Source organism: Perna viridis, chromosome 3 (genome assembly GCF_037379345.1).
Source record: "Perna viridis isolate PV_CMFRI_1.1 ecotype Kerala chromosome 3, ASM3737934v1, whole genome shotgun sequence".
NCBI lineage: Eukaryota > Metazoa > Mollusca > Bivalvia > Mytilida > Mytilidae > Perna > Perna viridis.
The window spans coordinates 50,948,245-50,975,686 of record NC_142447.1 but is presented as its reverse complement, the minus strand read 5'-3'; the positions used below and the strand labels follow the sequence as shown (position 1 = coordinate 50,975,686).

At 30.1% G+C, this 27,442-nt stretch overlaps 2 protein-coding genes across 7 annotated transcripts in view; one reads left to right on the top strand and one right to left on the bottom strand.

Annotated features, from left to right (window-relative positions):
- Positions 1-4,359, bottom strand: part of LOC148622788 (ectonucleoside triphosphate diphosphohydrolase 1-like) — a 37,224-nt gene extending 32,865 nt beyond the window's left edge. The window contains exons 1-2 of one of the 6 annotated variants that reach the window (XM_088572987.1): positions 4,228-4,359; positions 3,015-3,116 (exon numbers count right to left, since the gene is read on the bottom strand). The gene's annotated coding sequence lies outside the window, so the exon portion shown is untranslated. Of the gene's footprint in view, positions 1-3,014; positions 3,117-4,164 lie in introns of all 6 variants that reach the window. The other 5 variants (XM_088572989.1, XM_088572988.1, XM_088572991.1 and 2 more) reach the window with 5 other exon arrangements.
- A 186-nt stretch (positions 4,360-4,545) lies between these two features.
- On the top strand, positions 4,546-26,511 carry LOC148622787 (uncharacterized). Its single transcript, XM_088572985.1, has 12 exons — positions 4,546-4,672; positions 4,887-5,147; positions 12,250-12,466; positions 14,522-14,758; positions 15,180-15,316; positions 16,992-17,145; positions 17,673-17,725; positions 18,065-18,162; positions 18,996-19,224; positions 19,655-19,738; positions 20,079-21,170; positions 22,217-26,511. Exons 1-12 carry the CDS (start codon positions 4,652-4,654, stop codon positions 22,508-22,510), a joined length of 2,877 nt encoding a protein of 958 aa, XP_088429111.1. The 5' UTR covers positions 4,546-4,651; the 3' UTR covers positions 22,511-26,511.
- The last annotated feature ends 931 nt before the right edge of the window (positions 26,512-27,442 follow it).

Here is a 27,442-nt window from a genome sequence, read left to right as displayed (position 1 = left end):
GTTAATTTTTTCCAGAATATGAACAATCATAGAGAAGATCGAATGATTAAATTTTTTATAAACTGTTGGGATTTTGGTGGCATTAATTCCTGAACTATGATCACACATTCATTTATTTAATCATTCTTTTGTTTCACCGCCATATACTAGACTGCATAAGTTGCATTCTAATCCGTAGATTAAGTTTGTCAATTTGCAACTTAAGTCATCATGACTCCTTGTGTGAAAGGTTTTGTTCCTAACAGTGCTAGTGAAGAAAGCGTCGGTTATTTAAAGTGATGGAACATGGTTTGATTACTTTGAAATAGTCAGAATTTTTTACTGGAAAAGATGGTCTGCAGACTGAACATGCGATCGGGTACTCTTTGTTGGAATTGTCAGGGCACTATCCATACCAGATATGAGCATGCTAGGATTCTCATCTGGGAACATCACAGTCTTACAAGACAACAGTGTGTCCAGTCTGTTGTCAGGTTAAGTATTCAACCAAACAACAAAGTTGGAAAAGTATACAACCAAACAGCACTGTAGAAAAAGTATACCACCAAACAGCACTGTAGAAAACGTATACCACCAAACAACACTGTAGAAAAAGTATATCACCAAAAAACACTGTGGAAAAAGTATATCACCAAACAACTATACCACCAAACAATAATAACAATAATAATATAATTGAGGGTAACACAGTTAGTAAATACACTAATCTTCCCTGAGGCCCTCAACAGTAAACAAATACAAAAATATCAGTAATACATATTTTTTTTAAAATACATGCTAATATACAGTCACACAAAAGTATCAACTCTGTTTGCTGAGTAAATAGGATCTTAATCTATTTTTAAAAATTTGACAGTTTTGGAATTTCTTATAATTGTTGGTAGGTTGTTCCACAGAGTTGGACCTGAGTAACTAAAAGATCTTTGGTAGAGTCAAGTTTTCATTCTAGGAATAGATAAGTTACCCCTGATCATTTTTCGTAAGAGAGTATAAGAGTTTTTATCAGATATATATTTATCTTATTAGAGAGATAAGATGGAGCTTCATTTCTTATACTTTTAAAAATTAGAACACATTTGTGATATATCATCCAATTTTCAACCGTCAACCATTCTAATTGTTTGAACAAGGGTACAGATAGTACAAGAAAATCGGTATGAAAGATTAGTCTTGCAGCCCTTTTTTGCAGTTTAAAAATGCAGCTCAGATTTTCTACAGTTGACTATACAATAATCAATAAGAGGTAAAATACAACCTGAATAAAAAAAAAAGTTTCCTTGAATCAAGATTAAGAAATTTCTTTACCTTAGATAGCAGATCAATGTGACTGGATATTTTTAGACATACATCTTCCATCTGCTTTGACCAGCATAATTGAGGATCTATATAACACCTAGTAACTTCTCACAATTGGAGTTTTGAATAATATTAGAGTTTATTGTAAATGATGGAGCATCACTTTGTGACAAAATTTTCTGTCTAGTTCCAATTAACAAACTTTTTGTTTTAGCACAGTTTATAAATATCTTATTACTTTTGCACCATTTTTCTATTTCCACTAGGTCTTGTTGTACTTTACGTTTTATTTTGATTATATCTTTTCCAGATAAATGAATTGTTGAGTCGTCTGCATAAAGATCACTACTACAATTTTTTATGTGAAAAGGAAGGTCATTTATGTATAAAATAAACAAAAAGGGAACAAGAATTGATCCTTCAGTTTTTTTGACTTAACATTCCCTATTTGAACTTGCTGGGTTCTATTTTCCAAATGATTCAAAAAAGGTTTACACTGCTTTTGTCAAGGCCATATAATTCTAATTTTTGCCTCAGTATAGAATGGTCAACAACATCAAATGCTTTTTCAAATCTTGGAGAATTGCAATTTTAATATTTCCCTCATTCCTTTCCTCTAGAAATTTATCAACTATATTGATCAAGGATGTCTGACATAAATGACCAGGTCAAAAAACTGATTGAGAAGGATGGAGTAATTCAAATTTAGAGAGATGTAGAAAAAGTATGCAACCAAACAACACTATAAAAAAGTATACCAATAAACAACAATGTGAAAAAGTATACCACCAAACAACTCTATAAAAAGTATTCCACCAAACAACACAGAAGAAAAAGTATACCAGCAAACAGCATTGTAGAAAAAGTATACCACAAAACAGCACTGTAGACAAAATATACCACTAAACAACACTGTAGAAAAAATATGCAACCAAACAACACTGTAGAAAAAATATACTACCAAACAACTCTATAAAATTATTCCAACAAACAACACAGTAGAAAAAGTATACCACCAAACAGTACTGTAGAAAAAGTATACCACCAAACAACAATGCAGAAACAGCATGTCATCAAACACTACTGGAGAAAAAGACAAGAAGAAGACAAAAAACACACTTCAAAAATTTACAATTCAACTAACAAGATTTGTGTAAGAGATTAAAACATAAATTGAAAGCTTCTAACCATTTACGTAAACTGCCTGGAAAGGCTGAATGCTTAAAGCCTTCTTCAGTGCCTTAAACATGGAGAAGGTCATTAGTTGACTGAATTTTTTTCTTATTCATATTTTCTTATAGAGCAACATCTTATTCCTATAGATTTCTTTATATAAAGTCTACAGGAAGCTACCAACCAGAAACTTAATAAATATTGGATAGTCTATATCATACTTTCAAGATGGAGACCGAAAACGGCAAGGGATTTCATTTAAAGAGTTGTTTTATAACTTCCAACCATGCCAATTTTTGAAGGCCTTGACAGGGTTCGACACTAACAGTAGTCCGGAAGTCCTGTGCCACCTAAATGTGAGAGAGGACTACCTAGAAATTTTAATTGGTAGTCCTTTGGGCTACCTAAATTAATCCTTAAAATTTTGCTATATCTAAAGACAGGGCCGCAAGATAATTGTAAGGACTACCTAATTTATTGATCAGAAAGTCCTTTGGGCTACCTAGCTAAAAAAGTTAGTGTCAAACCCTGCTTGATATACGTACCATTTCACTTATAATTGAGAGTTTCTTTTGTCTCACCTGCAGTTGACTGCAACATTTGTGTGAGAGGCAGAGGTATATTTCAAATGTAATCCAATTAGTAGGCTACAAAATAAATGTGTAACCTGTTAGCACCTGTCAGTTTTTAGCAAAGTCGAATTGCTCATTTGCTTTTGTTACTTTGTATGTATGATTTTAGTTACTTTATGTTCTTTGTTGTGTATGTCTGTTTTCCATGTCTGGTCTTTGTCCCTGGATTACATTCTTTTGATTACCGCTGTAACCTTGGTTTCCTTGATTACTCCTGCATATGGAGTTTTCATAACACACCTCATATGTTATGCCAGAGCTTACCATAAATTCGCAGACTTTTTGTATCGCCTTAGACATCTTACAACTAAGCTTCTGGAACAGGGTTATGTTGCTACAAGATTACACGTTATCACTACAAAGTTTATGGTCCTCATCATAAACTTGTGAATCTTACGGTGTATCCATCTGCACCATGAAAACGGCTTTGTTCAACATGTTATAGTTTTCTTTTTCTCTTTCATCTACCTTGGACTTTCTATGAGCAACTCAGCCAGCATTTCTAGAAAAGCAGAGGACACTTACCCTATCGGTACACCTGGTCCATACTCCCAGTTTTAATGGAGTCTGAGTTGCTCATTTACTTTTGTTACTTTGTATGTATCATTTTGGTTATTTTAAGGTGTTTGTTGTGTTTGTCTGTTTTCTATGTCTGGTCTTTGTCCCTGGATTACATTCTTTTGATTTCCGCTAGAATCTTGGTTCCCTTGATTACTCTTTGAAATAAACTAAATTTGCATATCTTTTGCAATTTTCATACCTTAAAATTTTGCAATACTTTTGCAAAATACCATCAAAGTAGTAGGGAAAGTTGGTACAGGCACAGGGTTAACATTGTATATGTTTTCAATATAAACATGTTTGGTGTGTGTTATCTCCCCCAATTGTTCCATTTTATTTTTGTTCTTCCCTCAACCATTTAACACTCATACAGTGAAAAGATTAAAACATAACGTATATCATTATTAAATGACTGTCTTACTCTCTTCAACTACCGAGTAGGTTAAATAACTTTTCTGACAATTGCCCCTCCCCCTTTTTAAAGTTTCGTTTTAAAAATTACCACAAATCATGCAAGACAAAATTGCTTTTGTTCGTCTATAGACTTTTGTGTTAAAACACATACAATTACATCGCACACAGATCTGTATAATTTCATATGACATCTGATTTAAAAAATCTTCTGATAAAGGACTTCACAGCCATGTGACTTCTCTTCAAACTCCCTACTTCCGTCCAAAACAAAAATAACTTGATCTCAATCTCTAAATATCAATACCCAAACAATCGACATTTTATCTGTTTTAAAAATGTACAATCTATCATATTACATTTCAATAATCAAAAACAATAATTTTTAACCGAGAAAGTATTAAATAATCGAATAAAAATAATGTTTTGATTGAATTTTTATTTCATGAATAAATTATGCTAATGAGGAAACTCTTCAACAATGTGACGTCACTAATTAGGTCCTAAATATAAAGTATTGTTGCTGTTGTGCATGCCAAGAGAAAATATCGATAATGAAAAGATAAAATTTCAGGAAAATGGACTCTCATCACGTTCAGGTAATAACGAAATTTTATTATTAAAATGTTTTTTAACATTATTACAAATGTTTCGTAAAATTTAAAGGTGAGTGAATTTTATGAGAATTGATATTTATTGAATTGACCTAGATAAGAAGGTGGCAGTATTTTATCACCGATTTAGTGGAGTTATTTTACATTGTGGAAAATTAACAAGATTCTAACAATTGTAATAGTTATGTATTTATTTCAGTTTGTTGGAGCGCCGTGTGGACGACATGCACAAAATACTTTTTATAAAGCATTCAAATATTTTCATGATGGGAAATATAAAATTTTGACACTTGGAGAATTTTTCTTCATGAAGATAAGTAAAATGAGCCCAGTGTGTGTTGGGGAGTTACAGATGATTTATTCTATTAAGTCCCAAGAAGATGATAGTGTTATGGCCAGTGTAAGGGCCTATTTTTTACCAGAACACACTCCAGAGGGGAGACAGGAAAGCCATGGAGAGGTATACATAGATTTTTTTTATTTTTTAACTGATGATTTAAGCAGGAAATTAAACTTGTTTTACACTTGAGTGAATATTGACAAATCTGTATTGCTAAAGTGCTCAGGCTCCTAAGGGGTTATTTTTGTTTCAACATTTAATAATCTTTCAACTAATTTATTTTATTATAGGTACTGACACGTCACAAAGTAGTTTAAGATAAAAGTTAAATAATCCCCATTTTTTATTTACATACACTTACCTACATTGTAACACAAAAATATCTCATTTCATAAGATTATTTAATGAAGGCAGATATTTATCACAGCAGATAAAAATGAGTACAATTTGTGCGAGCCATTTATATTTGTCAATAAACCAACCGGTAATAAAATACATAAAGAGCTTATTTTAGAGAAGTTTACTACTTAATGTGATACGCAGTTGTATTTTCATGATGTATGCATTGCTGTTAAGTATGTAATTCATCTCTACTGTATGTGACCATTTAATTTCATTGATTATCAATATTTTCTACCTTAACATTATTATATCTCATTTCTTTAGATTAAGAATTTTATGTTTTTTCATTATTTTATTTAAATGTCAATTATTCTGGGTCAAGAAAGATGATTTTACATTAACTTGGAGATGTTGTTGACTTAGCCCAGACCATGGTAAATTATATGGGCTACCCTGAGGGGTGAAACAGGACATGTAATGTATTAGCATGTGTTGTATTACACTTGCAATGTGATGTATTCCACTCAAATTATTTTTATTACTCATGGTAATTACCTCAAGGTTATTTTAAATGTGTAATGAAAACATTAGTGTATTCATCTAATAAATCTTACGAATAGTTATAAGGTAACAGGTATTCATTATTAAACACTTCACCCATATTGAGCCTCAACTATCTAAACAACAGATAAATCTATTTACAGTAGATTATAACACAACCCAATATACCATCAAATTACTGTTCACAAAGTCATAATCAACATTATAACATTTCCTTTTTTCAAAAAACATATTTTTTTTAATATGCAAATTTGCTATGAAATGACATTTTATTTGAGTTTGTGAAGCATGACTGAACTGAAGTGGCAAAGAAGATAATTATATTTTCAGTGTAATATGTATACTTGAGCACTGAGATAATTTATGTAGCCATATTGAATTTTTACATCTTGTTGTATTGATTATTTCCTCTGTGGAGATTAACTTGGTCACATGTGTGTATTTTATATCACTTTAAACATAATTGCTGAAATTATCAGAAAAAATTTAATCAAGTATTGTTTAAACAAAAATAAACTGACTTCACTTATTTAAATATGCTCTAACAATAGTGCTCTTGGTCCTTGTAGGTAAAAATTTAAATTTCTAAGTTAAAGATTTAAAGTAAAAACAATTATTGTAATTCGTGTTATGAATTTTGGATGGAGGTTTAATCAGCATGAAAGGTTGACACAAGCAACAAATTCATTCATATGAAGAATCAAGTTTTCAAAGGAATTTACTTGAGAATAATAAAGCCTATTTTAAAATAGATTGAAAGCAGAGTACAGGTAATGTTATCTGAAGTCTCATTTGGACAATAAACCACTGAATCAAATATCAGTATTGATTCAGACTTTAAATGTAATTATACTTAGCAGTAAAAAAAGTCTAATTTGATTCCATTTTATCATTTTGTTTTTTATTACTTACCATGAAATTTATATTTTTGTTCATTCAATTCTAAAATACTTTATATTTTATTTGTGAAAATAAAAGGATTTAACAGTCATATTTCACAAACATATATTTCAAGATTTGCTGCAGGTGAATGTTTCATCTGGTCTAAAAGAAGAAAAAATATTAATACATGAGGGAGATTATTGAGCCTGATACAGTTGATAATAATGATATGAAAATCTTTAAATGAGTAAAAATTTTAGGTGTTATTCCCCCTTTTACCATTTTAATGGGTCTGTAAGCAGACTGTTACATTGTACTTTAAAAAGTGTGCTCCTGTTTATAGAGAATGTAGTGAAAACTTAGTTGTTGAAATGTAAGAGGATGCAAGATTTTGTCACAGGCACACAAATTATGCCAACTAAGAATGGATAAGACAGATGACCTCGCCATACAGCATTACTTAGTATTATGTAAACATTTCATGTGGATTATATTTCCATCAAGTAGATGATTTATCAACTGAAACACTGCAGAGTTTCTCATTAGTATGTACAGGGAAATTTCTCAATGAATCTAATCAGCTGATTTATCAAGTGTGTGCTGCATGTGTGTCTCAATGAAATACAGATATCCATTACTTTAATTGATTGATATTCAGCTGCATCAGTTGACTTTGTTGTTCTAATAACCATGCATGATGCTGTAAAGAAGAAAACTTAAGAATTAAAAAAGGGGACTGTCTACTCTTAAGAGTTATTGCAAATATTTTACCATTCTAATTGGTTGCTTGTACTTTATGAAAAAAATAATATGTTCTGACTAAGTTAATATGTTTGTAATACATGTATAATTGTATGTATTTATGATATCATTGTAGGGATATTTATGTCCATTAATCATGGATTTTAGAAAGCAAGGGTTTTATTTTATAAAATAAAAATATTTAAGTTTTACTAGCAATCATTTAATTTCTTTCAATATTTATTAAATCACCTATGTATACATAAAAAAGGGCATTTGTATCTGAATTGAATCCTTTTATCCAGCGTGTCGTGGTATAGGGTTAAGTCTGTTATTGTTGTTCTCAACGCTTGAGTGCCGATACATAGTGAATATTGTAAATTTCCTTCAGGTATTTCTTAATGTAATCATGTGTTGAAACATAATTTATAACTTAATTGACAAAGACCAGATATTAATTGTTCTTTCCATGTTCATTTTGCAGTTAACAAGACAGGGACCTGAATAAAAAATGTGCATATATCATGACTGCACTTTTATTTTCCATCTGACTTTACTTTAATTGTGGCCTTTTTATATCAGAACTGTTTCTTTAAAGTGTGATTGAAACAACATTTCTGAGTTGTCTCCCATATTGCTTTATAAAAATTTTTATGTGCAAATATTTTATCCCTTATAACACCAAAGTTTTTTTTCTTTGATTCTTTTGAATTGGCACAAATTTTGTTGGCTCAATCAGGTATTATTCTGAGAGAGTGGGTCCAGTCTGGTATTATTATTTTCAGAGAGAAATTGAATAATTCCTTTTAAATTTTGTAAAAGCATTGAGATGGAAAAGATGTAATTGGCACTGGACATACTTTTTTTATGAATTGGATGAACTATATCTCTACCATATGAATGTAGGTTTATCAGTGTAGACTGATGATACGTGTAAGTTATCCTCCTGTAAGACTTTCTCTTTCTTTGTAAATGTATATATATTCTTATTTTTGTTTCAGTTAGGTTGACTTTAAATAATACTTTAATTTCCCAATATTTTGATGTTTAATTAATAAAACATGTTAGTTCTATCATATTTTACCAGTTGTTATTTATCACCTGTAGTTATTGATTCTGTACCTCAATCACACACGTTGACTAATTCTTCCTAATATGTGCAAGCTTTTTCCATACCAATAATTTCAATCTCATATAAACTGTTAAGATAAGGTACATTTTGAATAGAAGATTTGATTTAGTAAGAAAATAATGGACATTTCGTAAATGAGGAATTCCATCTGAGATAATTAACACTTATAGTAAATTGAATTTCACTTTGTTTGCAGCAGATTATTGATTGGTGTGTCAAAATCATTATAAAATTCTTCTTAGTCACATATGGATGTGCTTTATTACAGCATAAACATTTTAAATAAAGAAAATTCTTAAGCTTTCACATGATTTTTACACAAATGTTTGTTCACATTTTTATATTTTGAAAATTGATTTTAGGAAAGGAATTCACAAGATTAAGTTTATGTATGTGGTGTTAATTATTTAGATGGAAATATTAGTTATACATGTATTAGGTTTATTGATGTGATCAAAACATAGTTCAGGTTTTTTACTTAGGAGTTTATTTATATGATAACTTACTTAATCTAATTTATTACATGTACTACATGTACAACAATAGAGTACAGATCATTGATCTTTGGATTTTCCTTTTTTATATGTTTTAATAGTTGATACAAATATTTCTTTGTTCTCTGTATTTTTCATGGTTTTTATGATAATTGTTCCTGATAGATCATTTATTTGAGTTATTTCTCTATTATTGACTGCCTGAGAACTTTAACACACTGTTTTTATTCACATTTATGTTCCACCAATAAATTTCAATATTAGTAGGACATTTGTATCCTTGTACTCATAGAAGTCTTTTTTATGATTATATTGTTAACCAAACCTGTTTTTTCACTGATGTTCAGGAATAAAAGTTAATACTTAAATATTACTTTACTTTTACATGTAAATATTCTACTTAAGCTATTAGCTATCAAACAATTGTGTAAAGTAAATCTCCCGATAACACCCAAGTTACCTGTCTTTTACCTGAGATCACAGACCTGTTTATCTCAACTTCAATGATAATAATTCTATTCAAATTTACATAGAAAATATACCAGCCTTATTATAATAAGGTATTTTATTCAAATATGTAACTTATATTTATTTATGATATTTTACAGTAATTGTTTTTAAAGGATTATAGTTAATTGATAAATGATATCTAAAGTTAGGTTAATTCTCTGATCTGTGCATTAATCCTCAGTAAATTACATGGTATGAAATGATAGTCTTGTGAAACAAATGTGCTATAACATGAATTTAAAAGGTCATTTCAATTGTTACATACCTTAGGGTTGGTCTACACAAATTTCTGAAACTGAATACAGATATTATTACATGTACATGAATGTCTGAGAAAGCCAGTGATATTTAAAGCATTGCAGTTGACTATATCACAGAAGATGAGATCAGTTTAGAAATCATTGACTTATTAATATGTGTTTTATTTCTCAAGATACCGGTAGTTACAGCCAGTAAATGATTCAAATTGACCAAAAATATTTTGATAATGGAATTTTAATTTTTCTATGGTTTTACCCATAAAAATTCCCACCTCACTTTGTTCCACAAATATTTAATTCTCACATCCCTCTTGACTTATTGTTTGGATCTGCCCCTGAAAGCATCATGGGAATGTTTTCAATTTGACTCAATTCACTGCATTTACCTGGTCTGTCTGTCTGCAAATCTGAGAAGAATATCAGTCACATTAAAATTGGTTCATAGTAAGTCAGTCTGTCTCAATTTGTCTGTTCATATGTGACAAGTGTGTATTTAAACAGACATTGCTATTGTTCATCTTGTGCTTATTTGATATTGGTGACAAGTACCACTACCGGATGGAATGTCCAAATTTTCAAAATGATAGAAAGCTTTACATTGATAAAAAATTCATATCTAACTGTAATATTTTAAAATTTAGTGCTGTTATGAATCAAAAACAGCAATCCAAACTAAGAAAATTGTGCAAATTCATTAGAATTATAAATGACACTCTGGATTCCCTCTGACCTCTAAAAAAACTGATTGTATTTCCCTCCAAAACTGTACAACTCAATGCAATTTGTAATAATATGTTTTTCTGCATACCTTTGTACTACATCGGTTTTATCAGAATAAATTATATATATGTAAGGGAAATGTAAACTTAAGTTAATTATAGTGGTACATTGACATACACACTCTATTTCATGCTTAAACATTATTCATATCTGTTGTAGATTTTATCCTCTTGATAAGTGGATTATTGGTTTTTACCTTGTTTTTTTTTGTTTTTTGTTTTTTTTCATGAAATTCAGAATAAAGGAACTTAGTACAATTTTTAAATGATTGTGACATAAAATTTTTGTCCTTGATATTTTAAATTTGAATTCATTTGCCAGCAATACTTGTATCTTTGATAATTTAATTTATGTTTTACACACAACTTCTGTTGCATATTTTAATCACATTATTGTAGAATAGCTATTTATAATTATTTTATAGACTTGTACATCTGGTTAAAGTTTTCCTTGAGGCAAAAATCAATTGGATTACTATCACTAGTTATAGTCTGTTTCTGAATTATCATGTCGACTAATTCAAGCACCTGTTACCATGTTTTACTCCAATGAGATGATTTTTTTTTTATCAATTATTGTCAGCCTGTAAAATATAAATGAAATTACTTGAAATCAAGGTCCAATGGATATTGCTTGGAAATCAGCAAATGAGCATTAGCTTTATCAATTCTTGTATGTGTATATATATATATTAGCTACATGTACATGTATATGAACGTGAGGTATTTTTACTTGGTTAAATATAAGTTAACAAGCATTGAATTAAGTTTTTACTAACTTATTTGTATGATATCATTAACTGTATGTTAATTGGTGTACATTATAAGACATTTTAACTTCCTTTATTTTCTGAATTCAATTGATCACTGTTGTTCCCTTTTTTTTTCGCCCATGAAACGTAAGAAGTTGCATAATTAGACAAGTATCAAATAATATAAAAGTCTCTTAAACTATAAATAATGTTCTTGTCAGAGAGGTCATTTAACATGTAAAATAAGACTTGTTTTTAATTTTACTGTTGAATGATTTCATAACAACTACATTAATGTGTAACTATGATTTGTAAATTACAAGTATGTTTGAAAGGGTTCAAATTTTATTATCAAGGAGAACATTGAAGGAAATATTTAATTATAAATGTATAACTTACATCATATTATTATGAGACTTCTTGATATAGATTATTTTTTTTAATTAAAAAGACCTATCTGTTGACACTTTAAAAAAGATTAAAATTATTATGCATCTGAGTACAGGGTATATATCTACTGCCTTAAAAATATCTAACAAATTAATTGCAATGAATTTTTTTCCTTATGTTGTTTATATTTAAGGTTAGTTGTTATTTCCTGAACTCAGATTTTTTGCCCGGTTTAAAAAAGATTGGTTTGAGTTACCATTAACTATTAGGTACTGTTACAATGTCTGTCATGATTTCACAACTTGTAGTAGAACATAGCTATCATGTCACTCAAACAAAAAAATGCATTAACATTAACAATACAATTTGGTAATTGCAGGATGAGCTGTTTGCATTTTCGGAGAAGCTTATACTTAAAGCTGAAGATTTGGTTGGTCTCTTGGAGGATGGAGTACGGTGGACATGGGGGCGAAGGCTGTATCATGAGCAGGAACTGGAAGGGGAAATAACTAACAGCGAAGAACTTGATCAACGAATGACAATACGAGATTTAGGGGTCAACATGATGGATGTTGACAAAGAAAAGGAAGTTATAGGTAGGGATATAAGATTTAACTTCTGACCTCTCTAAGACTTTCTGTGAAATCAAACACTGTGTTTACGTTTTGTCAGGCAAGCTCTCTTTAAAGATCTAATCACCATCTGGCACTTAAAGTTAAAAGAAAGCTTAGTTTTACATTAGGTTTAAAGTGTCCGGTCACATGAGTCAATATACAAAGTGATGAAATGATAGCATTTCCAAACTATAAGAAAAATAATAAATATAAAACAGTATAATAAATGTAAAATCTGATTCAAATACAACGGGGCATACACATGAAGTCTGATGAAAACTAAGACATTTGATTTAGGAATAGCTACAAAAAAGAGTTAGCAAGTCCATTGTGTTATAATAAATATGGTACTCCCACTAAAGTTTGATTAAAACATGTTTAATAAATGTCTATTGTACTGTATATGATTTATATGTTTCAAGTTACATACATATCATAAAATGTTCCTACAGATAAAGCAGGTGTGTACTGTATGTTACATATAGAATGGTGATATATTATGATCACTGTAACATAACACAAGAGTAATCAGCCACCTGAGCTCCCTAAGGCCAGATTGAAATACTCATATTGAAATTAGAATCAAATAGATAAAAAGTGAATTGAAAAGTCATTTTATTACAACATTTGTTTTCTGGTAACTCTATATAAAACTCAAATAAAATTGGTTTTCATATAATCTGTAATATTTTTGGGTTCTGCAACACAATTTAAATGACATATTGTATATTACACTTTAAATTTTATATTTACAATGAGGACATGGTAGATGTTTATTCACTATAGAGAACAGCAGGATTTCAATTATTGTGTAGGAATACCTGATTTGTTTACTAGTAAATTTTCTTGTCATTTCATTACTGAAGGGCATTTAATTCTAATGATTTTTGTCAAATGTGTTGTGTAAAATGATCACTTTAAACATAAGAGGTTCTGTAGAAGGATAGATTTACTTCTTTCCTGACCAGATAATTTAAGACAACACAGCTATAATTGTCTTTTATCATGTAATGTTGTGTCCTATTGAATGATTATCATGTTGGTTAAAACTGGAGATTTTAATTTTCCACCTAGCGCCAAAACCATGTAGTAATAAACCCGTCAACATTATTCGATCCTATTGTCTCTATAAAAAAAATATTTTTGGCAATCATAATCCCCTTTATATTAATACCGGTATGTAAAATTTCCTGTTGATAATAAAAATAAGACTGATCTAGGAAATATTTTACAAGATAAATGAAATTATATGTTTAAATAGAAGTACGTGTATTATTTCTGGCAGAGATGTGTAAGATAACAATCGGGGGGAAAAAAGGAAAATTCAGCTCTAAGATAATGTAGCAATTAACATTAGACTCCTTGACATTCTCTCGGTTGTCTCTAGGAATGGTGACCATTCATTGATATATCATATAGTTATATTATATGTACATGTTGTTATGGTACTAGTGTTTTCCCTAGTAATTTGTGAAGGCATGGTCCTGTATGTATTTTGAGGGCACTAAACCTTACAAAAGGTTATTTTGGGGCATCCCACTACATGAGGGCAATTTATTTTTTTTAAACCTGCAATAAACAGCCTTCAATTTAGTATAATATAAAATTGTCATAAATTGGTGCCAACCCCACAGGGATATATTTTTAATTGCATATGAGGTAAAATCTTAAAACTGAAACCTGGATTTGGCCAATATTGGATACATTGTAAAATTCATGATGAGGGCAGTATGGTGTAGTGCCATGCTAAATTGGTATAAGGAAATTTTTAGGTATAGTCTTGTCACAGGTAAGCTACAAACTAAAATCATTGTTTGTACTCGTAAGTTAAAAAATCAACGAAAAAAATCATTTGAAAGCCTGCTTTTATGCACTTTCAAGAGCAATATACTGAAGCCATATAGATTAAACTTGATTGTTGGGCTCTCTGTCAATTTAACCTTTGAATTTTACCATGACATGTAACTTTGATGGAAGAAATAAATTCCTGCATTTTGTTATAGCTTTCTGATTGACTAAATCTTAATATATTTTTAGGGTATGAGAAAAGTGAGTTGTCAACACATTTGACGATTCTGACTTATCCTCAGTATTGCCGTTACCGTGCTGTGATGAGGAGGTTAGAGAATGTGACAGACAAATGGTTAAAAAGTACAATTATCTGTGCCATTGGTGGAATTATATCTAAGTCCAAAGACAACCGTATCATGTTCTGTCGTGATACATTCTATGATGCTGATCTAGATGATTTAGAAATTAACTGTGAACATTTAGGTAAATTTTTCACGATGGTGCTTGTATAATTTTTGTACTAAAAAATTCAATATCTGAAGGTTCATGACACTCAATGTCTCACTTGTTTATAAAAAAATCGTCTTCCTTTTGAGTGTTTTTCCTGTACTTTAAGAAATTAAGATTATACCTTAAGCTGTGACTTGTCCAGTTTTTAGATGAGTCCGAGTTGCTCATTTGCTTTTGTTGAGTGTTATTTTGGTTACTCTATGTTCTTTGTTACGTGTGTCTGTTTTCCCCATCTGGTCTTTGTCCCTGAATGACATTCTTGTGTCTCCGCTAGAATCTTGGTTCCCTTGATTTTTTTTTGTCATCAGTAATGCATTACATTTTTCTGAAAAAAAAATACAAAATTGAAAATACAAAAGAAACCTCACATGTTATTTTTGAGATTTTTTTTCAGCACCAAATTTAAAAGGGAGAAAAAGAAAAAAGAAGCTTTCAGTGACAGGAGAGAATGTTGAATCTGATAGTAATGATGTATCATCAGAGTACTCAGTATCTACAAAGGATAAAGATCAAAAAGATAAGGTTATTAAGGTAAATAATGATAGCAAATTCATTGCACAAGTAAACCAAATGCATGATACATACTTACTGAAACATGAAATTAAAACAGAGTTGTCAATTATAATTCAGTCCTTTCCTTCAAAATTCTCAATGACTAACCCGAAAAATAGACTGAATAGGATTCAACCAGTCCAAAACATGAAAAGTACATATCATTTCACTAGCCCGAGCCAATTTTTATTAGCCCTGGGTTTTGGGCTAGTGGCTAAAGGCAAGCACTGATAATTTATTGTTGTGTCAGTGGTGCATTCTATAATGATACCATATGACAAGTTCTTTTTGTGGGTGTAAAATTTGGCAATTTTGAGACAAAAAAGTATTCCAAACATTTTGCAGATTCTGATTTTGGTGTATGCTAAGTAGTGTACTAAATACTTTATCTCAGGGTAAAAATTTTGCGGAATTAATTTTTGCATTTTTAGACAAACTGCTTAAATACCCCAAAATTAGCACCCAGCAAAAATTATCAGCTATACGCTATTATAAGTTCATACTGTACTTCTATAAAATCAATCTGAAGAATTGAATGTGCTGTATTGGTATAAGAAATTATTTTAAATTTTTAATTTGATGCTTTCCAAATTGTAATTCAATTGGCTTTTTAATTGATGATATAAAATGATTAAAATATTAGCAAATGACAATATGATGTACCACTTAATTTAAAGTGTTTAATCAGTTTAATTTGTAGTAACTTTCTGTGTTCAACGAATAATCTCCTTTCATGACATAGTGTCCCAGTGCTTTCTTCGTTCTCTGAATAATCTCCTTTCATGACATAGTGTCCTAGTGCTTTCTTTGTAAAATATATCTAAAAAGAGCAGAAAGGTATTTGTCTAAAGAGGATAGTATTTAGTATAACAAGTCTAAGCAAACATCTGCAATAATTATTATGTGTTCTTCAAAAGCTTCCCTTCTACAACAAAAACATTTTCCAAAGAATATTCACAAAATATTGATCGAACACAAACTCCTAGTGCATTCTAAGTAAAAGTTATCTCTGAGGGAAAAGTGTATCGGAAAACTTCAAATTTATGAAAAAATGTTAAAACACAATAAAAAGGAATCTGATCCAATTGTATGCCACACAAATTTAATTATACATCCACTCAATCAATGGTTGGTATATTGGAATCACCTTGTCTTTCATCACAGTTATCGTAGTTCCCAATGGATGGATTTTATAGATGAGACTTACGTAGTAAGTGATATCAACTTCCTGTTAGAATGGGAGTGTGCCTAGCACAGCTATGCATGCAACTTCATGTTCTTATGTCATGGTACTTAAATATATACCTTGAACAGGAAAAAATTTAAACACATGTTTCTTGTATGCTTCGAAAATACATGAAAACAGTTATATTTATGACTTACTATTTATTTTATGAAAAGCATGTTAATAAAATTCAGACAGTAATTATTGTTATCTGTTCTCCATAAGACTTCTTGTATAAAAAGAGCAGTGTTTTTGCAGGAATAGGGAAAGTATGTGTTTTGTACGCACACAATTATATATTTTCGTCTCAGTCCAAGACACTATTTTCCATTTGTTTTTGCAGTGTAACTGTACTCATTGTACAGATGATTTATGCATGTTTTCTTTCTCCTTGTACAACATCAATGTATTTCTTATTTTGTATTTCAGTCTGGTAAGAGGGAATCGGCCTTAAGGAATGGTTTTAGATTAGATAAGATGAAAGTCAGTAAGGACGAACAGGAATTCCTCTTTAGTCTCCACAAGTTCATGAAAAAAAGGAATACGCCAATAGGAAGAATCCCCTCCTTAGGTTTCAAACAAAGTAAGACTGGTATAGAAGTCATTACTTCTTACAAGATCTACAAATGATCTTCAGATAGACCCAAGTAATTTGAACATGATGAACAAAGTATCCTATTTCAGCTTCTGATTACCTCTTAAACTACAGCACCAATTTAATGAAACTTTACATGATGTATTTTAGCTATGACTTCAGTAAAAATATATATTTCATACCTTCCACTCCATTCAAAATAGTACTATAATGATATAAATATGTATCTACATTAAGAATATACTGTATAGAGGATAATTTTCACAGGGTACCAATTTTGATGTATTTTAGTAGTCTCTCTATAAACCCCCAAAAATATTTTGCAAAATATTTACTTTGGGCTTAAGTACTTAGTATACACTAATAAGAAAATAAAAAGTGCCAACAGTTTTTGTGTACACTTTGCTTAAAAATCACAAAATATATCTGCCAAAATAACACATCATATGGTATAGAGTGCCCTTCTGTTATGAAGGTTTTACATTGATATAATATGGAATTCCTACTTATTTCAGTTGATCTCTACACTTTTTGGTCCCATGCTCTGAAGATTGGAGGGTATGAAGCGGTAAGTTGCCATAGCTATTTCTGTAGCTACCATAATCACTTAGATGAGCGTGTTATATAGTTTTTGGAGTTATATGGGTTATATGGAATGGATTTAGTGATATGGAAACTAAGAAACTTCCTCACAAACTATTGTTTGGGTAATGAGTGCAGGGAAATAAAATCATATTCCAACTCTGCAAGTATGAAATTAGCTCAAAGCTGTAACTTAGAATTTGTTATGCAAACAACTAGGACATTATTATGGTATGTTAAAAAAATTCTTTGTGGAGCATCATGGTACAATTTAAATATAAAAAACTGATATGTTTTACCAGAAAAAGTCTTTTATTTTTTACAGATAACTCAAAAAAGAATGTGGAAGCATTTATATGATATACTGGGAGGAAATCCTGGAAGTACAAGTGCTGCTACCTGTACAAGGAGACACTATGAAAAGTAAGGAATTCTTTTCAGTTTTTTTATTACAGATTTTTCGTACTAATAGATAACTTAATTATATAAAGTATGAAATATAATATAGACTTTGTTATAAAGTATGAAATGTAATATAGACTTTGTTATAAAGTATGAAATGTAATATAGGCTTTCTTATAAAGTAAGAAATGTAATATAGACTTTCTTATAAAGTAAGAAATGTAATATAGACTTACTTATAAAGTATGAAATGTAATATAGACTTTGTTGTAAAGTAAGAAATGTAATATAGACTTTGTTATAAAGTAAGAAATATAATATAGACTAATAAAGTATGAAATGTAATATAGACTAATAAAGTATGAAATGTAATATAGACTTACTTATAAAGTAAGAAATGTAATATAGACTTACTTATTAAGTATGAAATGTAATATAGACTTTCTTATAAAGTAAGAAATGTAATATAGACTTTCTTATAAAGTAAGAAATGTAATATAGACTTACTTATTAAGTATGAAATGTAATATAGACTTTGTTATAAAGTATGAAATGTAATATAGACTTTCTTATAAAGCAAGAAATGTAATATAGACTTTCTTATAAAGCAAGAAAAAGTATGTGTTTAATAATATTGTTTTGAATATAATTTCCATCTACAAATCAGTAAAATCTGAAAGAAAATATAGTTGTCAGTAAAACTTATAGATTATAATCTTTCCAATGGACCAGTAAGAAGGAATAACACTTAACCTTTAATTAAATTTGATGAATTCGATTTTTTCATGTTGATAAGTGTTTCAAATGTCTCAATGTTTCTTTTATTTCTAAAGTAGAATTATTTCCCTTTAAAGGTTATTGTTGCCATATGAGAGACATACAATGGGTGATAATCTGAACAAACCTCTGCCTCTGAAAAGTAAAAAGTCCAAGATAATGGGTAGACCTCCAGGCAAGCCTTTAGGTAGACCACCAAAGGACAAGAAAACCACACCAGAATGTAAAGAGACTCCCAAGGAGGAGAATGAATCTCCTAAAGATGGAGATGAGGATAGAGTTATAAAACACAGGAAAGTCAACATGGTAAGGGTATCTTCAGATGTTTACAGTTAATAACAATAGATTTAAATTGTGTAGATTAATTTTGTTAGTTATATTTTAAGACCAGTAAGGTACAATGTATTGGAAAAATTGAAGTTTATGAATTTTGTGGAAAGAATTATCATTAAAGGTTCCATCCAAAGTATCATGTCAAATTAACCAAAGCTTCAAACAGATTACAACTTATTTTAATGAATTAAATGGTCCTATTTATTTTTATTAGGTCAATTGATATCTAGAGTTATTTTAAAAACCTTTTGATAATTACATGATGAAGTCAAGCTGAACCCTTTTATTAAATAACATGTGAATAGAGGTCTTATTTTCTCGAACATTCCTTAAACTCTGGGTAAGTCCAATTTTACCTTTAAACAATGATCTAGTTTTGCCAATCACATTGTTATTTTTGTAGAGGGAGAAATTTAGAATGAAACTTCAAGAGAAAGCAATGAAATGGGAGGAATTGAGGGTTCAGAAAGCCAAAGACAGAGATAAGGTACAATACACTATATTGGTCTGAAACTAACATATTCATAGACAAATTTAGAATGAATGGAGAATTACTCTGAACTACCAACATGACTTTTCTTGTTAATTGTTTGTTATCTTAGATGAACATTGAAATGTTGTGATAATAGACTTACAATGTTGGTAATTACAACTTTGAAAAAAATTTATTTAGTAGACAATCAGTCAATTTTTTAAAGACTTGAATTTATTGCTGGAAGTCTAACAAGCTGATGAGTTGATTGAAATCTGATTCTGTTGTTTGTTTTATATTCTTAGGTCACATGTTTTAATTATTGTTTTATATCCCACATTGGTTTTTATTTCAGATAAAGAAAGTTAGTGCTAACCCTAGGACAGTGAAAAATATACTAAATAGTGCTATAGCAAGCAAGTCAAACTCTGACACACAGTCACCTACTGAAATTAAAACTGAAAAGACAAAAGAGGATTCAGATAGATTACTGGACATCCAAAACAATGCAAATATTGTAGCAAAAGAATCTTCAGAATCTACAACTTCACCATCAAAACATGTTGCAAACCAATCAAAACTATTCCGACCTCCTGAAGTGCAATCTTCTAGTGCTAAATCTGATGATAAACTTTTATCCCCTCAGAATCCAATGTTGTCCCCACTTGGGCCTCATTACCCATCTTCTTCAATGTTTTTCCCTCATCCATATGTGCAATTAGGATCTATGCATCCACTTGGGTTACCCATTATTCACCAGATTCCCATGGCAATGCAGCAATATCTTCCATCATCAATGCCAGCAGCAGCAAAACAGACTCACAGACCAAACATCTTGAGAAATTCTCCTAGTACATCAAAGCCTTCACCAGTATCATCTGCTCATAATGAGCAGGACAAAATGGCAGCTAATGCATTATTTCAGCAACCAGCTCATAGTCACAGAAACAATGTGAATGTGCCATCACCTTTACATGGAAAGTCACCAGCAGCTCATTCTAATCACAAAAGATCACATGATTCATTGTATTCTCCAAACTATAACATTCCAAGTCATCCAAAATCTTTATCAAATAAGTCATTGTTATTTGATTATGAAGCACCAAAGCGAATAAAAAAGGAGTGTGATTCATCTACAAACTTGAATGTGAAACAGAATACAGCGGAAGACGACCAACCTCAGGATCTCAGTATGAAAACATTATGCAAAAAAAGTGAAAATAAAACAGATTGTAGTGTTTTAGATTTGAGGCAACCTTCCACATCCTTAGACAATGCAATGAAATCCATCAAATCTGAGATGACTTTGAATATGCCAAAACATTCAGTGACTAACATTTTGAAGACTCCTACCTTTTCACGGAAGAGTTCTCCTCCAGATGTGTTCAGCAATAAGTCTCCAGTGTTCAGTGCAGCTAACAATATGTCTTCTCATTCATCTACAAAGGTATGTTTTATTAGACTCACAGGGGAAAAAAGTTTAGTAAGCTGTAGTGTTTAAAAAAACTTCACCTGCGCCAGTTTCAGGCTTTATATTTTGTGAGAGTTATATTCTGAAAGGTAATATTTTTTTTATCTCTTACAAGTTAAAATAATAACTGAACCTTTGAATACTTAATTTACTGTCTACTGTTTAAACAAAATGTTGGTTTGATGTTAAAAAAATATTGCTTTTATAAAACTAAGAGGTTTTGGATGTTTCCTAATAGAGTCCTGGGATACAGTGCATACTTTTGACAAAGTACTATTTTCAAAGAAGTCACAATACGAATGTCTTTTGTTGTATGAATGAGCTTGGCACATATACTCTGTCTTTCTTAAATCAATAAATGGAGTTGTTTTTGAACAATTTGGCTAATTTTTGTGCTATTCCATGCAACAAAAACTTGAACTAAGACAGCACTTAAAAAGTAGTTAGTGATGTGATGTTCACATTATTTGAAATGTTTTAATTTATGTTTTTTATTTTGATCATTGTTGAATGTGCCTCTTTAGAATATGTTCCAAGATGAGAAGTTGTATCTTATTTGTAATATTAAATCAGCTTAGCTCGATCACCTCTTTATCTGAACCTGAACTGCACCCATACTCAGAAATCTTTATTATTTTGTTGTGGAGTATCTCGTACAATTTTTGTCATATAGTAAGTAGTAAATCTAATGTTTATTAGTAGCATTATTCAAATTAAAGGAGAATATCTAAGCAGTGGATAAATTTAGATAAGCTTGTAATGCTCCTTGTTAACTACTGTGATAGTCTGCTATTTAAATGTATGACCAAGTGTATAGTACATGGCAAATTCTGTACAAAATTTCTTAATACCCTTGATCAATACCATCCCTTGGGACAGAGGCCTAAAATAGATATATAGAGATGATACAGCATGTGATACAGATTTTGCCATGTATTATTTTCTATGTATTGGTCTCATTTAATTTTATAATGGCATTTAAATACAAGTTCATCATTGTTACTGTTTACTTTACATTGTAGAGAGAATCATCTCTGATTCCATCCCCCAACTCTCAGTCTGGTGTTTTATCTCCAGTTCATCCAGCATTCCCAAACTTCCTACGACCACCAGTACCCCAGCCTAATATGTTCCCGTCACAACTGCAACAGTTATATGAAGCACAAATCCGAGCCACACAAGTTGCTGCCTTGGAAGAAATGATGCAAAGAGACCGTGCTATGTATCCACGAATGCCATTTCCTATGTTTATGCCACAGGTGCCACTTCCTATGAACAGCGCTAAGGATAAAAATAGCTATGCACACGCAAAATAGTTGTTAATTGGTTTATATTATTTGTTGTTATTGATTGCCATGTTTTGTTAAGCATGTATTTATTTACACTTTGAAGTCTAAAAAATATGGAATTCTTTATTTCATTGTAACTGATAATTGTTTCTGGTAAATTATAAGGGTACATGTTTTTGAATTTATTCAGATTTTTTTGTTTTGATCTTGGGTCAGTGCTACAATGCCTGAGAATATTGCAGAAGCAATAGGCCATTTTAATTGTTTGTGTCCGTTTTCAAGATTTTGATTTTGAGAGAACTTAGTTCTACTCTAATGGATGTATTTAGGTTATCCATTGTTTAGTACTGTCATAAGAGGTTGTTCAGTAAGATTATATATGCAGGTAGCATGGCTATAATCAGAAACACTTTTTCATGTAAATTTGTTAGTTACTATTTGTTATTCAGGGAAATATTTCTAGCATAGTCTCTTTATAAGCACTTTGATTTTGCATGCATCTGGAAAAAGTATTGTAAATTCATAAATTATCATGATGCTTTTTATATTACAACAAATGTAACAAACGGACTTGTATGCAATAATTAAAACTTGCATTTTAGTTTCTTTTTTTTTTTTGTAAAGATATCAACAGGTACTCAAGTACTTGATTATCACTTAGTTATTGTGAGTATGAAATACAGTACAAAATGATACTAACCTAATAAATCTCTTATAAGATATTGTTTCCAGAAACTGATTATGCTGGGTTGTTTTGATTCAAAAGTTAACTATTAAAGACCCAAGACAAATTCTATGAAGCTGTACCATACAAATGGTGACATCTCAGAGGTCAAAATACTGGTACTGATATTATATCCAGACCTTGTTGACCTTAGTTTTTTTTACATTACTGAAACATGGAACTATTTTTAATGTATGCAAATTTGAATGTCGGTCAGAAATGGAAAAATTACAATATTCCATGACTGATAGTATTATATAGCTGTATGATTTTAAACTGCCACAGAAGATAGGAAACTTTCATCAACCAACTTATTTTGAATATTTTTAGGGTAGAAATAAAAGATTAATTAAGGTATTGTCACATATCTTTTTGTTAATCCAGAATTTTATGCTGTAACCATGAACCATAGAAAGAAATGGCTTAAACTGTATCCATAGAATGAAAATGATTTATGGTATATAAATTGATAAATCTGTTCATTTGTGAACTCAACACTTCTCATTTACTTGTATGTTTCAATTTTCATCTAGTCCATTTATATATAGAATTCCATGTTGGTTTAGCAAACTTACAATGAGTTATTGATGATAAAGTGAGATAAACTACATTCAGTTGTGATGTTAAAATATAGGAGATATAACAAGCTATAGTGCAAATACGGTGATCTTTTATTTTTCTGTTAAATTATATTCATTTGTTATGTATAGACTGATGTAGATTTTATTTATGATGTGATGAAATCCATTTATACATTGAAGTATGCATGATAATTATATTTTAGAAATAATATGGACTTTTTGGAGGGATAATATTTGAAAGAGCTTAAAAGTATTTTTTGAAGGCAAACTTTTTTGTTATTTAATTGTCTCTGATTGTTATCTCATAGCAAGCTATTAAAAAAAACACAACTTTACAAAATGAGTTTTGATTTTTTATTCAAGAAAGTTTTCTTTGATTCAGATCATTTCATACATGATAAATTTGAAAAGTGATTCAAACTAACAACTCTATATTTCCATTAATGTTCTTACAACCAGATATTTTCTATCTGGCTATTGTCATGATATCAGAAAATATCAGCAATTTCAAACGACAACATTACGTCAAATTAACTGTGATATCACCAATAAACAGAATAATACCAGTTTTGAAAGTTTTGACAAAACATCAGATCTATTGGGCTTGCTGTGATATTTCTGTCTTGACCTCAAAACAGCCATTATTCTGTATTTATTGTAGTACCAATCTTGGTTTGTGGTTTGGATAATATAAACAAAAGTTGTAATATTTCCTCTGACACAAAAAGAATGTATGAAAATAGGCAGCATATTGTTATATATGTATCTTTGATATTTAATGGACACAATTATTGTACAATTTTATCTCACTTAACTTGCAGTGAGTTATATGGTTAACTTCAGGATATTGATTTGGTCTTCCCTTAATTAAATGACCATGATACGATGAAATGTCTTAGGTAGTTAACTGGATAATTAACAAAGAGAATACAACATTCTGTCATTTCAAAAGTACTTTACTAGTAATTTAAGTTTGTTTAGAAGTTAAAATCTCTTTGTCCAGTTTACTATTAAAGAAAGATCATCAAGTGATAGTCATTTAATCAAGGAAAGACCAACTGAAGTTAGCTATATTACTTGCTGTAATCCTTCCAACAATTATGATATACCTACTTATTTCTACAAGAAACATTTACATAAACATTGTCATCTGTATTTTTAGTATTTGTGACTTAAGCAGAAATTGGGAGTTCTAATGAAGCATTTCATTGTCTACTTAAGAAAGTGCCTTTAAGCCTGTTCGTAGGTTTATGCAAGATGTTTTGGAAATGCAACATTGGAAATTATTTTGAACTTCAGTTTAATAGATAAGTGATTAAAGATTTACAATGAGAAGCATCTGAAAATTGTTTTTAAGGGAGTAAATACATTTAATTTGGTCAATGTGTTTGAAATTTTACAATATGTCATTGAAGTATTTTCACTGTTCAAATTTGCATTTAGTTATGCAATAGAGACATTTTACTCAAATAAAAATAAAAGAACAATTTTTGTACTGATATGATTTATTCATTTTTCATACTTTAAGTCGCAATCTTTCTCTTTAATACAAAGTCCAGATCTATTTTAAGATTAAAAATTTTTTTTTCATTGCCCAAGTGATTTACTTTACAAAGTGAAACTGTATCTTGTTTAAATTAAACAAACACTCGTGAAAGTTGATGTATACAGCCAAAATAGTGACATATGTATTACAGACATGTAAAATAACATCCATTCTACATCTGTATTACATATGTTTTATGGATAAAAAGGTCACGTGTGTTAAACGTCCGTTCTACTAACTGGTAGTGTTTTTAAAAAAAACAAAGTATGTTGATCATGAAAATATTTCATTGCAGTTCATAAATGTAAATTGCTATAAGCCATGGTTTTTTACATGAGTATTCAAACATTCTTAATAGGTTATAGATATACGGTTGTTTGTCAATCATTACATGGATACATCACATCCGTTTTATGGATGAATTGTACAGAAGTAAAATGCAGTGGTCCTAAACGGCTGTAAACGATCTGTCCGGTACAGATGGTTTACGGATGTAAAACATCTGTAACACTTCAGTCTCTGTTTTGCCTGTGTATACCAGTATAATTTCTATTTTGTTATTAAATGATATTCACTATTGAAAATCAACAGGTACCAGTTTCTTTATTGTGTACATATAGATTTCCCTTCAGGTAGTCAGGTAGGAGTGATAGAAATTATTTTTCAAACAAGATAGTAAATATTTTATGACAGAAAACCTATCCTTATCTAAACAGGATTGATGAAGCAATTAATGGTGATCACATGATTGTAGTATGATAAAGAGCATAATTTCAATAATATTTAGTTTGATTAATTTCATTTATTATAATAACTCTGATTGCATTTATAAAAAGTATAATGTTACAGTAGTTGTTGCCCTTCTCGTTTTGTTTAACTTTCTGAACCTTTCAAGAAAAAACTAATAGAAACAATTGTTAGTCTTAAATAATGTACATAGGACAAGAACATAATTCAGAAAAAAATACATCTCTTTTGTTAAAGTGTTGTACAAATTAAGGCTATTAATTTTACACTCAGTATAACTAATTGTACAGACTAACTGTATTCCCCGAGTTTACTATTTAACTTAATTTATTTCAAATCTATTTCATTTCAGCAGCACGATAAGATATTCCTGTGACATTACTTAGCTATTATAATTTGTGTTCAATTCATTAAATAGCAGCTTTATTTAACGTGATTTTTATTTAGGCTGATTGAAAGCATAATATTTAGCAATACAGATATATATCACTTACATTTTTGTCTGTAGCATCGACTGTTACAACAAATTGATAGGTACATCTCAATTTTCTGGGACACAGGGTTCATTTTCATAGAAGTTACTTAAAACTGTTACATATTATTGGTCTTAATTTCAATCCAGAATTCATGATAAGTGTCCAAGATTAAAAAGATGAAGCAGTAAAATGTTAGACAAAAATTCAAGGATAAATAACTATGATGCTAGCCTTCAGTATAAAATCTAATAATTACTCTTTCTCATTTTTCTGTCAGACTGCATTCATAACAGAAATGATATTCTAGTCATACAATGTTAAAATATTCAGTAGAACCAGAAAATTGGGATTACCAACGGGTTACACACATCTGTTATTACATTGTGTATATTTTATATGTTGGTATAGTTTATAAAGATACCTGTGATTAAAATACAGTTATCAACTCTTGATTTCTATTGCCTTTATATCTACAACATTTGTAAAATTGATCCTAAGTTATGATGACACAATGCTGTATTTGTACACCCATCTTTAAAAGACAGAAACCTTAATAAGTTGCATACATTCATATCTGCTTAAGTTCACCATGAGACATACCTGAAGGATATACTGAGTAATGACCTGTGTAAAAATTCCCCATATTTACGGATATCAATCATCCCTGATTTTTCACTCAAAAGGGCCAAAATGAAACGACCTGAAAGTAACGTTTTCTTCTGCATTATTTTGATATTGTTAATGTGAGAAAATTGAGCTATTTTTATTCAGGTGTAGGGATCTACTTTAGATAGAAGTATATGGGTTATGAAAATACCAGGTTTTAAAAGGGTCACTTTTTCTGAATTTTACTATTTAGATTTGACAGATTATTTCTAGCTAATG

Excerpts from the sequence above, each read along its gene's own strand:
- LOC148622787 (XM_088572985.1), top strand. The coding sequence starts at position 4,652 with ATGGACTCTCATCACGTTCAG. Across the intron at positions 4,673-4,886 it reads TGGACTCTCATCACGTTCAG|TTTGTTGGAGCGCCGTGTGG; the intron begins GTAATAACGAAA and ends TATTTATTTCAG. Across the intron at positions 12,467-14,521 it reads CAAAGAAAAGGAAGTTATAG|GGTATGAGAAAAGTGAGTTG; the intron begins GTAGGGATATAA and ends ATATATTTTTAG.